This window comes from Styela clava, chromosome 1 (assembly GCF_964204865.1).
Source record: "Styela clava chromosome 1, kaStyClav1.hap1.2, whole genome shotgun sequence".
Classification (NCBI taxonomy): domain Eukaryota; kingdom Metazoa; phylum Chordata; class Ascidiacea; order Stolidobranchia; family Styelidae; genus Styela; species Styela clava.
Window position 1 is genome coordinate 3,201,905 of NC_135250.1, and position 16,910 is coordinate 3,218,814.

Below are 16,910 nucleotides of genomic sequence, written 5' to 3' on the forward strand. Positions count from 1 at the left end.
GACTTCAACTGTCTTTATTGCATAGGTGATCTGATTTTATTTGGAATTGAGTAAATTCCATGAGAATATAACGTATGATTGCCACCAGGTATAGTCATGTCGAAGATAAATAAAGCACAACTGGTGTTAACAAAACGATATCATTCGCCGACGTTTTGAATTTCTATTCAGAAAAACTTCATCAGGGCATGATATGGTAAGCACAATATTCTATATACCGGTATATATATAAGAAAAAAGAATATATAGAATATTGTACTTTCCATATCATGCCCTGATGAAGTTTTTCTGAATAGAAATTCGAAACATCGACAAATGATATCGCTTTGCTAACACCGGTTGTGCCTTTTTTTCATATAAATATGTCATGAGATTAAACTTGTAGCATCACTCTGGTTGAGATCACATTCCACTTTAACATTACTTAAAACTTTAATTCATTACTTATCGATCTTAAGATTGGTAAGTATGTTGGTAGCTATTTGTCTGTTTAATTGTTTGTTTGTCTGTCTGTTAGCTACGGGCGATATCTCAAGAACGCGAGGTTGAATCCAAATTTTGCATGTGCATTCATCATAGCTCTGATGTGGAGCCTATTGATTTTGGATTAATTATGTTGTATAATTAGCGAGTTATTAATTAATTAGTGATGGACACGCAGTGTCACTATAGAGACATGAATCAAAACCGCAGTTTTGATCGATAAGTCTTTGTTCTCCGACCGATATTCTCGTTCTTGGTTTCAGCAAATATATATTTATGCAAATGAATATTTATTTCAAAGCTTTCAGCATTCGTTCCCACAAAATTCAAATTACCTATTTGTTTGATGTCAAGTTTTCTGACCTCGTAACTTGCTTTTTCTATTGCTAAATGATAACATGTTCCTTCTCTTCCTTTTACCAGAAGACTCGTAGCTGATGTGGATGTCTGACAAATCCTGATGTCTGTATCATTCTGTGCGTTCCCCACAAGAATCATTGATGACAACACAAGCATTGTATAAAGCAAGACTTGAGGTATGATTTCAATTTTCATGTTTTATGTTTCTTAGAAGTAAAAATGTCAATTAAACAAAGACTGGTTCGAATCTCAGAATTCTAGGGAAATTCGCGGCAGGAAATTTTGCCGTAGGAAATTCCATCACACAGGAAAAATCGCTGCAAAAGAAATTTGCTGCGAGAAATTTTGCCGTAGGAAATTTCGCTGCATAGGAAAATTCGCTGCAATAGCATTTTGCTGTTGCAGTATTTGTGATAAAAACAGTTATATTTTTCAACCTTTTGATTCAAAAAAGTTTCGTTATTTTAGAACTTACACTAACCCTTACCCTATACCTGACATGAGCAAACTACGGCCCGTTGGGTAATTCAAGTTTGCCCGCTTGATGCTGCCACAACCAAACCAAAACTAAATTCTGATGCCATAGCTAAGAATAGCTCAAGGAATTTGTTGAAATTGCGATTTAATTTAGTTTCCGCACAAGGCTCATTGTTTTAACTTTTGCTTTCTTAACACTATAAATATTGTTCATAAAATGTAAGTTTTACGTCACGCTTACATGGCCCGCCAGTCTAGATGGATAAATTTCTGGCCCCAGATCCAAAAACCTTTCCCACCCTTGCTATAAACCTACCTGCTTTTATCACAAATACTTGTTTTAGAGCAAAATGCTCTTGTAACGATATTTCATACGGCAAATTTTCCAATGTGGGTCAATTTCCTGCAGCGAAATTCCCTGTAGCGAGTTTCCAGATACAAAATCTCAGTGCTCTTGCTAGAGGTTTTTGCTCTGTTCTGCTCTATAATTTTTCTAGGTGTTTTAATTTTGGATGATGTATTTTTTCTGCCCTTGCTATGTAAGTGCGGTGTCAATAACTAATCTTTCAATTCAAAATAAATTTCGCTTTGTATTTAGCTCAATTTCATTCAACTCCATATTATTTTATTTTTCACAACTAGCATTGCGCCACTTTCCTGATCATGAACTAGTCCAACAAAGGCTAATTCTCTGTTGAAGCTCTTCTTAGAGTTCAGGTCTATATATGGCTTTATAGAGCATAAACTTCATCAAATACAGTTAGGACTTTTTCACTCTATTGTGTTATTTCTATATTGTTGTGTAAGTCTAAATCTTGCCAAGCATAACTTGTGCGTAGATCAGTAATTTTGTTTCTGTAAGCCATTTACAGTTTCTGCTAAACTAGCTATGACTCTTCCATGGAGTATGATTTATGTATTGTGCTTTAGGTGACTTTCCACGTGTTTCTTACTCCTGTGTGTGTCAGTGGCTCAGGTACTCAGGTACGAAAACAATAATATTTTTTGGAGTAATATGAATGTTAGCATTTTGTGACATATATGAGACACATACACTCTACACTGGTGGTTCCCAAACGGTGGCGCGAGCCCCACAAAGGGAACGTAGACATTTTGGGGGGGGGTGAAGCTAATTAAAAATAATTGGTTGGATTTTTTAGTTTGAGCGCGAGACTTGACAAATTCTAAAAAGATGGTGTGACTTGAAAAGTTTTAAAACGACTGCTCTACACCATCCAAGCAAATGATTAAGGCCCTCAACTTTGGTTCATGCCGTAGGCTAGGCTTTTGTTAAGATTTTGAGATTGGCAGTGAATTTTAAAATAGTAGGGCCATGCCATGCATAAAATGGACACTTCTGTGGGACAAGCTCTTTCCAGCTATATGCAATGGATAAATCTGTATTGTAATTTCTAGTTTTTGTACAATTCATAATTAGATAAGCATGATTGCCTATATTTATGAATGAGTAATGTTTTGCTGTTAAGTTATTCATCTATTCCCTAGTTCTCAAAATCGTGTACAAAATGGTTTATAAATGACCTCATTAATGTTCATTAATGTGTAGGTGGTGGAATGGTGCATTTATAGTTGATGATGATAACTTCCCATATAAAAGTCTGATATACCGTAATTGAGTCAACATTTTTTGGCGTTGTGGCTTATCATGCTAAGCGTTAGGAATATGCTCGCCCCCACACACTCTGCGTGGGTTCGCAGGTTCAAATCCCATGCAGGGATAGTTATGTGCGAGAGGATTGCTGGACTCACCACCGAAGGGTGGTCCACGTAACCGCTGGTCAGTTACGGCTTCCTCCACCATCAAGTCCATGCTTCAGAAAACAAACAAATAACTAACTAATCCCATACTCGACAAGAGGCTGTGGTTCGCCATATGATTAAGCCATCTACAGGCTTTCCTCTCTCCTGGGATAAATATGTAAATCTTATCATATCCACTTCAAACAAGGCTCCACACTAGCAGCAACTAGTATTTAACAGTCTTCTTTCACTGGTTTGGTCATGTCTGGGTCCAACCCAATTTATTATTTATTTAGTTTTAGGTATGGGGTTGATGTGCCAACTTATTTGAAGCCTAATACTCTCAGAACTGGGCCATAACCCTCTACATTTATTAGTATTTGTAGTTAGCTTCAGATAGGGCTAATCGGCTTAGTCGTGTATTGTTTATTGTGAGTTACTTAAGGTAAAATTGCTTGTCTACAATGAATCATGGCAACTTCTTTTGATCCTATGTTCGATTTTGTGTTTGTGGAATGCCTTGCGTACGTGACAGCGTCTCGCATATCAAGCCCAGGCCTGCTCCTGTTACATCATATTTGAACCCAACTTGCAACTGTTATATCGTAGTTGGTTTGGAAGGGCATGGGCGTGTTGTACTGATCCTATCTGAAATTGCCCACCTATGGTGCAATCGTGTACCTTTTTGAATAACAAATATTTTGAGCCAAATTTTGTTTTAAATTTTGTTTTGGCATCAGATTCTGTTGAAAATACCAGCATATTGAAACGTAATTGAATTTTTATTACATCTGTGATATTTGTTCAATTTACGCACTGCTGAACCATCGTACCAGGTCTTTGTCTGCCCGCTTTTATAGTCAGAGAAAAGCAAATCAATTTTGAATTTTTATATTCATAGAAAAAGGTTGTGCAAACTGTGCCCCACAAGCCTTACCAGGGACAGTCCCACATACATTACCTATTTTTAAGTAAGAGAAAAAGGAATTTAAGCAGAAGAATTCATTTTCTTCATAATAAATATTACATCTTCATGCTGCTACTGGTGAATAGTGTTGAACTCTCGAGATTATAGTAGGGTAATTGGCGCCCCCGAAGTATGTGAACCAAGATGGTGCACAACATGGACCCTAACCTGGTACATATACTATGTTCAGGTTGTGCGCCATCTTGGTGCACATACTTCTGGAGGTCAGGGTAACTTAACTAGAATTCGGTTGGAAACCGAAAACTTATCGATCGAAGGTTAGTTGGAAACCGAAGACTTATCGATCGAAGGTTAGGGGATCTCCCAAAACAGTGCCCTCACTCCACAGCGACACCATGTGTCCCATCACTAATTAATTAATAACTCGCTAATTATACGACATAATCCATCCAAAATCAATAGGCTTCTGATCCGGGCTATGATAGGCTATGATGAATGCACATGTAAAATTTGGAGTCGATTGAAACTCGCTTTCGTGAGATATTGCGTTAATCTGACAGACAGACAGACATACAGACGAACAAACAAACAGACAAATACCTATCAACATACTATCAAGAACTAGAAAGCAATTGCACACTAGTTTGGACATTATTATTCCCAAATGGTGGCGCGAGCCCCACAAGGGGAACGTAGACATTTTGGGGGGGGGGGGGCTGGGGGGTGTGAAGCTAATTAAAAATAATTGGTTAGATTTGATCCTGCCAGCCTTATTTTGAATATTTACATTTCTTTATTCTTTAGAGATTGCGATTCCATCCACGTATTTTCAACGTGTTTTATGAATAAAACAAACTTTCACCTTACTATCTGTTATTTGCAGCATATTTGTTAGCTAGTTATTTTTTAGTTTGAGCGCGAGACTTGACAAATTCTAAAAAGATGGTGTGACTTGAAAAGTTTTAAAACGACTGCTCTACACCATCCAAGCAAATGATTAAGGCCCCTCATCTTTGGTTCATGCCGTAGGCTAGGCTTTTGTTAAGATTTTGAGATTGGCAGTGAATTTTAAAATAGTAGGGCCATGCCATGCATAAAATGGACACTTCTGTGGAACAAACTCTTTCCAGCTATATGCAATGGATAAATCCGTATTGTAATTTCTAGTTTTTGTACAATTCATACTTAGATAAGCATGATTCCCTACATTTATGAATTAGTAATGTTTTGCTGTTAAGTTATTCATCTATTCCCAAGTTCTCAAAATCGTAGACACAGTGGTTTTTGAATGATCTCATTAATGCTTCATATAGTAAGTAGAATGATGCATTAATAGTTGATGATGACAACTTCCCATATAAACGTTTTTGTGGCGGTGTGGATCACCGCGCTAAGCGTTAGGAATACGCTCCCCACCGCACACTCTGCGTGGGTTCGAAACCCATGTGGGGATAGTTATGTTCGAGAGGATTGCTGGACTCCTCGCCGCCGTATGGTGGTCCACATAACCGCTGGTCGGTCACGGCTTCCTCCACCATCAAGTCCATGCTTCCGAAAACTAACAAATAACTAACTAATCCCATACTCGACATGGAATGGTAACCGGATGAGAGGACGTGGTTTGCCATATGGCTAAGCCATCTTATCGACTTTCCTCTCCCCTGGGATAAGTATGTAAACTCATATCCTATCCACTTCAAACACAGCTCCACACTAGCAGCCACTAGTATTCAACGCCCTTCTTTCACTGGTTTGGTAATGTGTGGGTCCAACCCAATTTATTACACTTTGGGTAATGTTTTGGGTATGGGATTGATGTGCCAACTTATTTGAAGCCTAATACTCTCAGCACTAGGCCATAACCCCCTACTCATGCATACTGGAGCATAGTAATGCTTATCAGCTAAACACTCTTATTATGGCCAAGAATAATAATAACCATTCGCTATCAGTTGTTTCATATGGTCTGAATATGTTTTCATTGTTTGTAGGTGATGAGTTATGGTTAGTGCAGACTATTTCACTCTTGGTAAATAACATGGTAGGCCCAGTAGAGGTGCTCTGTATGTTTTGGTGTCTGCTTGTCTGGGGCCTTATTTGAAAATATATGAATGTGTTTTTTTACATTTTTAATGATATAAGTCCTGGTTTAGATACTACCGGTAGTCTGTTAAGGGTTCTCAAACTTTTAATTTCGTGCCACCCTCAAAGACTCTCGGAAACTCCCAGTTTTGCCTGCTAAAAGCATTGTTAAGAGTGTAGCTGTAAACTGAATACCCCATTAAATATTTGAAAGTGTCAAATTGTGCTGCTAATGCTCTGTTAGTGATGGGCTGAGAATATATCGGACTCAGATTATCATTCGGGATTTACATATTTCTCCCAGAGGAAAGAAAATAGGAAGACATAATCATATGGCAAATTTTTTACCAAGTTATTTGTTTCATATGCCATTCATATGCGGAGGTAGCTGTGATTGAACAGTGGTTTACCCCATGACTGTAGGAGTCTCGCATTTCTTTTGCACATAATCATCTCTCTTGAGAATTTCTAATAAATGTGGCGTTTTCAGTTTTCTCTGAACCAAATATTGTCTTATATTACATGATATTTTTTGGAAATAGTTCTCCATCTGGGGCCAATGGAACAGCTTAGAAATTCCGATCTAGACTCTAAGAGGAGTGTTTATCAATTTTAGCCTGTTCAGTTTATTCTTTTGAGCTTTCTGACATTGATTACCCCTCCAATAATTGTTTAAGTTGTTTGCATTTATGCCAAAAGACCATTTTAGGTGCTTTTTCTGCTTATGTTTACCAAATTTTTGGAAGAAGTGCTTGTTCTTCTAGAGAGTTAAATATAGCTCTCGGTATTTATTTGGTTTAGCAGTTTTTATGGTTCTCTGATATGAAAGGAATTTGTGATTTTGCAATACTTTGTTTGCATAACCCCACAGTTTATTTGATCATAGATTACAAGGGGGTGTGGTTTTATTATTGAATAACATGCGTCACCCGCGTTACAATGTGAACTAATTGAACCTAAGTTTATAATTGATTTTGTTTTTGAGGTCACACAAAAATAGCTCTTATCTTTGTTTGGACTAGAACACTGCTAATTGCCTCTTGAACCCCATGGGGTATATTCACTTGGCTAACACAGATAGTCCCCGAACTCGTATTAAAACTAAAATAAGGAAAATCGGAATAATATTATCGCCTAACCAACCCTAACCTGGTACACATACTACGGGAGTACCCATATTTGTGGATAAATTATAAACAAGTTCAGTAATACAAAAACCAGAGTGTGTTAAAACTAGCTAGGGAGCATATGTAGAATGAACAAATCAGGAAACTAGAGTTTTTATACGAATTGGGCGGGAATGAAAAGTTCGAAAAAAGGTTGAGGGGAGAATTCACAGAAAGAGGTTGCTAACCTTTTTTCTAATGTGTTAACTGTTTATCAATCTATCAGTAATATGAACACGTTTGCAAAGCACACAAGGAGATTCTAATTACGCAAGTCATTCGTTGTTTTTTATTTGCTCGCATGAAACGTGCCCACCAGCCCAGGGAAAGCCCCAAATGCATCACCCATTCTTACAACATTTTTAATGAAGAGAAAAAGGCACTTAAGTACATGGATGCATTGGTTCAGACTTTATATCTTATTTTAATGCTGCTTGTTGTGTAAAGGTCGCATTTGATCTCTTGAGATGGCAGTATATAGGGGTGTTCAAACTAGAATACAGTTTTATACTAATTTTGGGCACAGATATTTACTTTTCCTACTATTAGTCTAGTCACTTGAATGAGTTTTACTTTTTCAATTTTTTTTTCTGAATTTTTGGACTAATTAGCTGTTTTGTTTAATAATTCATAGGAACGTTTTATGAATTGTGGGAACAAAGTCCTGTGTTCATTAAACTGAGCATCAAGCTCTTGTTTTAGATATGATACTTTGGAAAGTACTTAATAATCCTTCAAGGAAATTGAGAAACAATTTGATCAAATGAGGCTTCGTACTTTATCTTTATCGGCAATGAGGAAGTAATTAAAATAGGATTTTCCTATTTTATGCTGGGGAGATAAAAGGTACCCAATCATAGGACAATGCATGGCTTCTCGTCTTATTTCCAGTACATGTTGAGTTTCAGGGTTTGGTAAGGGTTAACCAGTTATTTGCTTTTAGATGCATGGACTAAATTATGGTGAAATAAGCTCTAACCATCTAGTTAAGGGGTGACGAACCTATTTGCTCTCGCGGGCCATTTTATCAGTCACCGATGAGTAAGCGGACCGCACAACTATTTAATCATATATACCAGTTGGTCGGCAACCACCAGGCGCGGCCCATTGCCGGTCCGCGGAAAGGTTACTGCCGGTCCGCAGAGAGGTGACACAAAAACGGACAAGGCTGTTTTTTTAATTTATCGGCGACTAAAATACTACAGACACTCGAACAAACGTGCGTCCATCTTGAACGATAGGAACGGACCGAAAAATATGTAATCTTTTGAGAGTGAAATTCAAATGTGACAGATTTTCGCGTATTGCGATATAACTTTGTATTTCGGAAAATGGTGTATTTAGTTATTTCGTACTTAGTTATTCCGTACCCAGTTATTAGGTAATAACATGTAAAGACGAATTCATTTTCTATGATTATTGCTACATATCATTATCTACACAGACTTGGCCCTAATTAAACTCAATACGTCACTTCTTCGCCAGATGCGGCAACTTTTTTTAAAATTTATCAGCAACTAAAATGCTACAGACACTTGATCAAACGTGCTTCCATCTTGATTGATGGAAACGGACCGAGAAAAATGTAAAGTTTCGGGAGTGAAATTTAAATGTGATAGATTTTCGCGTATTGCGATATAACTTTGTATTTCGGAAAATTGTGTAATAAAATTATTCGTAAATAATATTTGATCTAAATTAATCGCAAGCAATGTTATAAGTTATAACTTGTAACATTTATTGCCTGGCTTTTGGTTTACATGCATCATTTATTGGGAAAACTCCCAGGTTGTGAGATGTCATTTGATGTAAAATGAAGCAAGGCACGTCTGCAAATCATTAAAGATTGTTGCAATCAGATTATCGGAATATCGCTAGTAAGTCGGCACAAATAATTATATAATATTATACGTTAGCTATATAGCAAATCAGTAAAACGCAAAAATGGTGCAATAACGAGTCTTCGCCGTGATGTGTACTTCGCCGAACACTTTGGGATTCGAATTCTCCGGATTCGATATTCTATATTGCCCATCCCTAGGCGAGGGCTTCGTACAAAATAGCTGCATGCCGCCGGATACAGATGTTGTATAAACGAATCCTAACCGATTTCCAAAATGTAGCATTTATTTAAGATCTTCCATTGTTTTAATCATTGAGCTGAGGTTGTAAAATTTTTATTTCTTCCGAATGTCCAGTGTATTGTGCGCCGAAATATTAGGTTTCACAAAGTGAGGTTACCCCTCCTCCATTAATCCCTATGCATTTGCCGATGGCTGAAGACAATAGTTATTTTGTTCATTGTTGATCCAACAAAACAAGATGTATTGCAAATAGCGTTATTAGTAATATAGGTAATACTGGTGCTCCCATTTCATATGTACAGTCTCTGAAGGTTTATGACTTCAAGCCAAACATACACTGAATCGCCTGAATGCTTCGTGGGCCGCACAAAATTTTTTGACAGGTTCGTGACCTCTGATCTAGTTGTATGTTTTTGTAAACCACCTGACGCAGCAAAGAGTCCAACAATCTTCTTGCATTTGATTATCTCCAAGGGATTGAAACTACAAACCTGAAAGGAGTAATTAGATGTGTGATGGCCACTGTGTTCCTAATCCCTATAACAATGCACTAACTGTAGACTTGATATTAAAAGGTGGAAATACAGAGTACTTTTAACTATGGTATGTATACTATTGGGTACTCCCGGAGTATGTGAACCAAAATGGCAGACACCGGAACGTAGTATGTGTACCAGGTTAGGGTTAGGCCCATTTTATCAGTTTACCTTCAGTTTATCGCCCATTTTTTTTTAAAAGTGAACAATCAAAGCTTTGTAGAACCTGATTATCAGCTTTCATCTGGCTATGCAATTCCTAGTACATTGGACTGGATTGATGCCCATCTTCAGCAGTTTTACGTAGGACTCTCAAGGCTTACGGTATATAAAAAAAAACATGTAACATAAAATAGAAAAGGCAAGAATTGTGTGTCATTTTTGTGCTATCATTTCACTTGTGATGACCTCCAATATTTTTTATTCCACTGTCAACTGGGATTACATGAGACTAACACACCATCCATTTCTCTATGTCTTTGTGCCGGGGTATCCGTTGCGTATAATGCATGGATGGATGTCTGTAACATTTTGTTGTCCGACCTGGGTCAGACTAAACCGAAACTCTTCAATCACATAAATGATAAAATGATTTGATAAATAGCATATGTCCGCCTCACACGTTTGTTCTGACTTGTCTCACATCTGCACTATGTCATGATGCGGTATTTGACCTTGACTCAAAGCAGCTTTCTCAATTATGAGGCCCATATGGTTATGTTTAATAAATAGCAAAGATGTTTATGTTAACCGTTTTAAACTACTTTTGAAGAAATAGTATATTAGTCCTGACTCAAAATAGATCATGGGAAATCCTGAGTTCGAAGATGAGTTGAGCGTGAGTGGTCTGAATTATTTTTAGTGATTGTTACTAGATAGTAGATATTATATTCTTTCAAATGTTGAAAATAGTCTCAATTTGAAAAAAAAAAATGAATAATTCTAAAAAGGCATCAGGATTTATCTAATCACGTTTTTTTTATTTAGACAAAAAGTGATTCTCAAAACATTGCACTTCTTGTAACAATGGTGTTGGATTTGGAAAAAAAAATGGAACAGATGGAAGTGAGTGTGAGGTTAGGAGGTGGTTGGAATAGAATATTCTGCATATTTTTTCATGATTTTCTATTAAGTTATTTTTCCGAGACTAAAAGTAATTCATAATACCACTCATCTTTACCATCTCCTCCCTAGTATCTGTTTCAGAAAATAAAACTTTCTTACTAAAATTGTGGTACACTTTTATGCCCGTTGAACATATTGCCAACTTATTTTTGTATGAAAACTTGTCATTATTAATGCTAATATCATGCTGCACATTGAATACTTCGAACTCTACTTACTACTAAAGTACTAATGACTAGTTTTCTGTTTTTTACTCCAAACGTTTCTGTGCAGCATTTTCACTCTACAAAATAAGCCACTAATACTCGAGATGCTACTATTTCTTAAAAGATCAGTGAGTTAATGATCTTGCCTTTGTCCACCCAATTTATTACACCTAGTCAAGGTGGTGATGTTATAACCAGATATGTACCTATCCCACTTTTGTCGCCGATACAGATACCAACAAAAAAACGTTAATACCAACCAAAAACACTATTACTGTTATTTCAAAAAAGCCGATATGCTGATACTGATACTATGCAATTATTACCTTGCAGGGTGGGTGTGCAAGTGTGCAGGGTAAGCAGGTCCAAACAGGTCTAGTGTTTGGCTACTATCAGTGATAAAATAAATTGACATTCACGTATCCCAGGGGTGGCCAACCTTTCACATACCATGCGCCACGTTTTAAACATAATGTTTCAGATGCGCCGTAAATCTCTTGTATTCCCACGCCTAATGTCCGCTTCTTGTTGAAATTATATAAATTTATAATACACACACATATATGATCAGCTGTTTGGCCTAGCGTCGCGTGATTTTACTCTTCTTCGAGATTAGTACTTGCGTCACAGCAAGCGATTTTACGCTTGCTTTTGTTGACAACGGTCGTTTGAAGTTTGGATGAAAAAGGTGGTATTTAGGGGTCATTTTCAGCATTTTTAGGCTTGGGCAATCCAACTGGTTGTTCAATGGTTATTGGGAGATATTTGGGAAGTATGGGCAATGGAAAATCCATGTTTCAAGCTGATAAATGACGATTTTCTATTTTTCCAGAAGATCTGAACTTTTTACTTCAGTAGGGAAAAAATAGTAAATTTTACTAATTTTTGCTAAAAGTCTAGAATGAATGTCATAAAGTCCGTCCAAAAGCTAACGTCGATAATCGCCTGTAGTTTCTAATTCCAACAAGCCGTAAGTGGGCGACGAGGAGTAGGGAGGATAGATTTTAGGTACAATCAAAAGTCACCATGTAAATCGCAAAAAAACGGCTTGGCGTGGAGAAGCCAAGTGCAATTAACAATTTTGGCATGAAAAGGGTTAAAGATGCAATGCGCCACCTCTAATCATGCAATGCGCCACGTTTGGCGCATGCGCCATAGGTTGGCCACCCCTGACGTATCCTATCATACTGATACATTTGGTAGTGTGCGCAAGATTCTGTGCCAATAAAACTTTGTATTTTACACATCGGACCATCCACTAATATTCTATCAATATATTTTTTCATTATTACCATGTAATATTAAAAATGTCAATATTAAAATTTAAGAGTGAAAATAGCCAAATTAGTTGATCTAGTTTGGCTGATAAATAGCTAAAAATAGTTAACAAGTTAACATGATCCCTCCAAGCAAAAATTAATTTCAACATCAGTATGTTAACTTATTTTTCTAAACATACTGAATCACATCAGAAAGCTTAATATTTCGGAAATGTTGGTCTATACCGTTATGGTCTATGACCGATACCGGTACATCTCTAGTTGCGGTATAACCCAAGTTAGTTCATGTAACCTATGGTCAATTATAGCTTTTTCCATAAAGCTGTGAATCTGAACTTCAACACATGAGGAATTTGATTTCTAGGATTCCTTTCTGTTTTGTCTGCCCAATTTATTGCACCATGTCCAGTAGCTTGACATTTGAGTTCCAACCCGAGATATCTAACCTGCAACACCAATATAGTTAGTCGGGCGCTCCAACCGTTGGGATTTCCACTTCAAGAGCATGTACCTGTTTCTAACAATACCGTTTTATTCTATGAATAGTTCTATAATATTTTTCAAATATTAGGCTACATTGGTGATTATTTTGAGAAGCGAATATAATGTATGTGAGAGGACGGAATGTAAAATGTATGTGAGAAGACGGATGATTGAACTTTGAATTGTTCATGTTACCCATGGTCAATTATAGCTTTTTCCATAAAGCTTCAGATCGGAACTTCAACACATGAGTTAATTAAAAAACCTCTTGTTGTTTTCGTTAGGAGAGTCGAGACAAAGACAAAAAGAAAATCAGAGATCTTGAAGAGGAAATTAGCAGAATGCGTGAGAACCATGTGGTAAGTATGTACTTATATAAAACGGTTCTCACGTAATGTGTGGGTTAGAGTTAGGCCAGGGGTGGCCGACCTGTGATCGCGATTGAATAAATCTTCAAAATAGCTCGCAAAATAGCCCCGACTGGTAATTGGGTCATACAAAAAAAAAACAAGGAATGAAGACTGAATATGCAGATAACCGCGCAAACGCATACATAAAAGTCGAACAATGAGTATTCCCTAACCATAAATGGTATATGACTGATCAAACTCCAGTATCTAATTTACAATTTCCTTCAAGTGTGATTCTTCTCTTGCTAAGGATTATAAAAAATAGGGCATTCTGATGTTAGGATAGAATAGGATTTACATATTTATCCCGGGGGAGAGGAAAGCCGATAAGATGGCCCCATCTATATGGCGAACCACGGCCTCTCGTCCGGTTACCTTTCCAAGTCGGGTATGGGATTAGTTATATTGTTTGTTTTCGGAAGCATAGACTTGGCGGTGGAGGAAGCCGTAACCGACCAGCGGTTACGTGAACTACCCAACAGTTGCGAATAAAACTGATCACACTACTCTTGGATTGAGATCATTTCCAAACATTGGTAGCGATGAAACTTTTATTTGTTATGTAATAATATGCTCTATCACGCTTGCCCAGACTCAAATACAGTATATTGTATTTTGTGCTTGCACATTACTGTATCCTTCCTGTTTTAAAACACATAACAGGCGCCGCCAAAAAACTGGCTCAAGGAAATTTATTTGGGTATGTTATTAAATTTACATCAGACGAGATCATCTACTTGAGGAGTGGCGATTGACGTGTTGGCCACACCTGGTTCAGAGACTGTCTGCGTTAGCCAAGTGAATATACCCCCAGTTCATAGTAATCAGTCTCTTTACACAACTTGATGTAAGATGGGAGAACAAATTTGGTAACTTTCATATTGGTACACATACTTCTGGAGCGTCTATAAAGCTAATGTTTTTTCAGACGTAACAAAATTGCTAAATGACAGACTTCCATGAAATAAAAATTTTCACGGCACAATTTTTGATTTTAAGGACCATTTGTCTAATCAGAAAAGGAAGATCATGGAATTACAAAGCAAAAATTTGACTGCGAAGGAATGGAAGGCTGAAATGAACAATTTGATAGCCGATTTACCGGTATTTTCTAAATCATACTTTCTATTATCCACTTGAAGAAGTCTAAAACCGAATACAAAAATTAGTTATTATTATCTGGGTGGAATGAGTATGACTAGTGTTTATTCTTGTATCCACTATAGTTAATCGGACTCATTTTTTGGAGCCTTTTTTTACATTTTCTTCTCACATCCTACAGGGACAAGATGAAGTCATTTTGGAAAATGAAGATCAGGTTGAGGGGGCAGAGAGAGTGTCGGGAGGGAGAAGATTAAAATCTGTAAGTCAAGTTTGAAATATCTATTTTATCTGCTATTTTATCTGACTGATCGCAGACAATTCTTCAAATTTATGGCTGTGACCACATAGTGCTGAGCATATAGATTACATATACTTGAATTCTTAAGTGGGTTTGCTTCGTGGTGTACGATAAAATTACTGAAAGCTTCCTACATCATATTTCTAAAACGATTGACTAGTTCAACTCTGGGCACTGGATTATTCATAAAGTAAACTTTTAGTGGCATTTACAAAGTTAACTAAATAGCAAATTAAAATTAGGAATTTTGTTTTTCAGGATTGGCCCAAATTTTTGTTATGCATCCTCCCATGTTGCAAATCGAATGTGCAGTAGTCGAAAGGCTTGGCCGGCGCGCTTACATTTTGAAGAACCCAAATTCTATTGGTTTTGGTAATTACTGGGGGGAAATTTACTTGGACCAAACCATTTAAACATAATTTAGCCCTTTTTAACTCTTTCAAGTAATTATCAAAACCCGAAATCCACCGTGCCAAATCTACTAATGCATGTAAAATTTGATTTGTGTAATTCATTTTCCAACAATTTATATTAATGATAGATTTGAACATTAGAGACTCTTGACTGCATTACAACAGATTTATTGGAATAAAAATCTCAATTCAAATTATTCTGTATGTGTCACGGTATATATTATTATGTCTGTACTGATTTTTGTTGAAAAGGATTATTTCTGGTTCAAAGAAACCACAATCTATGAAACTAATTATGCCAAGGGTTTTAGTATATCCATATAAACATGTTTTAAAAAAAGGGCGTTGATTATTTTTGTAAATCTCTTCCTTTGAGGAAACTTGAGTGAAAATAGATATTTAATTTTAGGAAATGTTGTTTTGTCTCCTTTTTTGTAGAATCACATGAAATCATTATAAATATTAACCCCTTCACCACCTAGTATCAATATTATTCAAATTGTAGGATGTGCTATCAAGAGTCTTTCATGTTCAAACGAATTTGACTTATATATTTTTTTAATCTGACTACTACAGGGATGCATAAAACCAAATAATTCACGATTTTGAAAAAATATTCCTGAACATGTAATATCAATTTTTTTAAGTTCCAGCCTGTGAGTTTCATACATGGGGCGAATCGCCTTGGCGATCAGGAGAAATCCGAATTATGTTGTCCTAATTGGTAACAAATTTCCCATTGTGCTCCACATTGAAAAGTAAATATTATTAATTTAATGTTGATTTTTAATTCTTGTTTTATTTTTCAATTTCAACTTATGTATCACTAAGACTCAGGGGTCGGCAAACTACGGAACAATTTTATCCGGCCCGCGACGCTCTACTGAATTATATTAACAAAACAACTGTATTGGCGATTATATTCTTTGCGTAACAGAATTTGTTTTTAGACACTAAATTATATTAAAACCTAATAAGTATATAATTAACAATCATTCGTTTGATGAGCCTATAAATTGATTATAATTAAACAAATGGCAACGAAACGTAAAACAATATTGATGCTAAGTGCAAATGGTTTAATGACGCAGAAAATATTCAAATGATCAGTCTTCGCGCGCCGCTCGAAATTTAACTGAAATCTGTGTGAAAAAATTTGATTCATTGGCTATTCCCTCGATTTTTAACTTTCTAAAAATATGCGCGGCCCGCCAATGATTTGCAACCTTTAATTTTGGCTCGCGAACGACAAAAGTTTGCCGACCCCTAAGTGAATCACTTATTTAGGAAGTTTGGCTATTATTTAGATATCTTGGCTGTATATATTTATAATGAATACTGTATGAAAAATAATTTATTTAGCAATCTAATTTATCACTGCAATAAAAAATTGAGTACATTGTATGAACTCTGTTTATTTATCTATTTATTGTTAGTGTGCCATTTTGACCCCGGATTGGGGAATTTGGATAAGGGGCTGAAAAAATTCTGACTTTAGAATGGCCGGTCATGTAAGTGAAAAACAGATCAGAGTGATTTTCAGTCGAACTTTGGGTTGTTCAAAAATGATAATGATGTGAAATTTTAGGATTGTTGACTTTATTTAGCTCAGTATAGGGACTTTCCCGGTCGCAATATCGCACATATACGATTGGGGTTATGAATTTGAGTTTCATTGACTTTGTGAGTTGTTTGAGAATGATGATATAAGAAT

At 36.4% G+C, this 16,910-nt stretch overlaps 1 protein-coding gene across 5 annotated transcripts in view; it reads left to right on the forward strand.

Annotated features, from left to right (window-relative positions):
- Nucleotides 1–16,592, forward strand: part of LOC144427368 (uncharacterized) — an 82,141-nt gene extending 65,549 nt beyond the window's left edge. The window contains exons 2-8 of one of the 5 annotated variants that reach the window (XM_078116510.1): nucleotides 907–1,019; nucleotides 2,251–2,304; nucleotides 10,865–10,942; nucleotides 13,256–13,330; nucleotides 14,381–14,485; nucleotides 14,664–14,744; nucleotides 15,042–16,592. In XM_078116510.1, the coding sequence (XP_077972636.1) occupies nucleotides 984–1,019; nucleotides 2,251–2,304; nucleotides 10,865–10,942; nucleotides 13,256–13,330; nucleotides 14,381–14,485; nucleotides 14,664–14,744; nucleotides 15,042–15,098 (486 nt within the window). In that variant the 5' untranslated portion in view covers nucleotides 907–983 and the 3' untranslated portion in view covers nucleotides 15,099–16,592. Of the gene's footprint in view, nucleotides 1–906; nucleotides 1,020–2,250; nucleotides 2,305–10,216; nucleotides 10,716–10,864; nucleotides 10,943–13,255; nucleotides 13,331–14,380; nucleotides 14,486–14,663; nucleotides 14,745–15,041 lie in introns of those variants that run through there. The other 4 variants (XM_078116513.1, XM_078116518.1, XM_078116520.1 and 1 more) reach the window with 4 other exon arrangements.
- The last annotated feature ends 318 nt before the right edge of the window (nucleotides 16,593–16,910 follow it).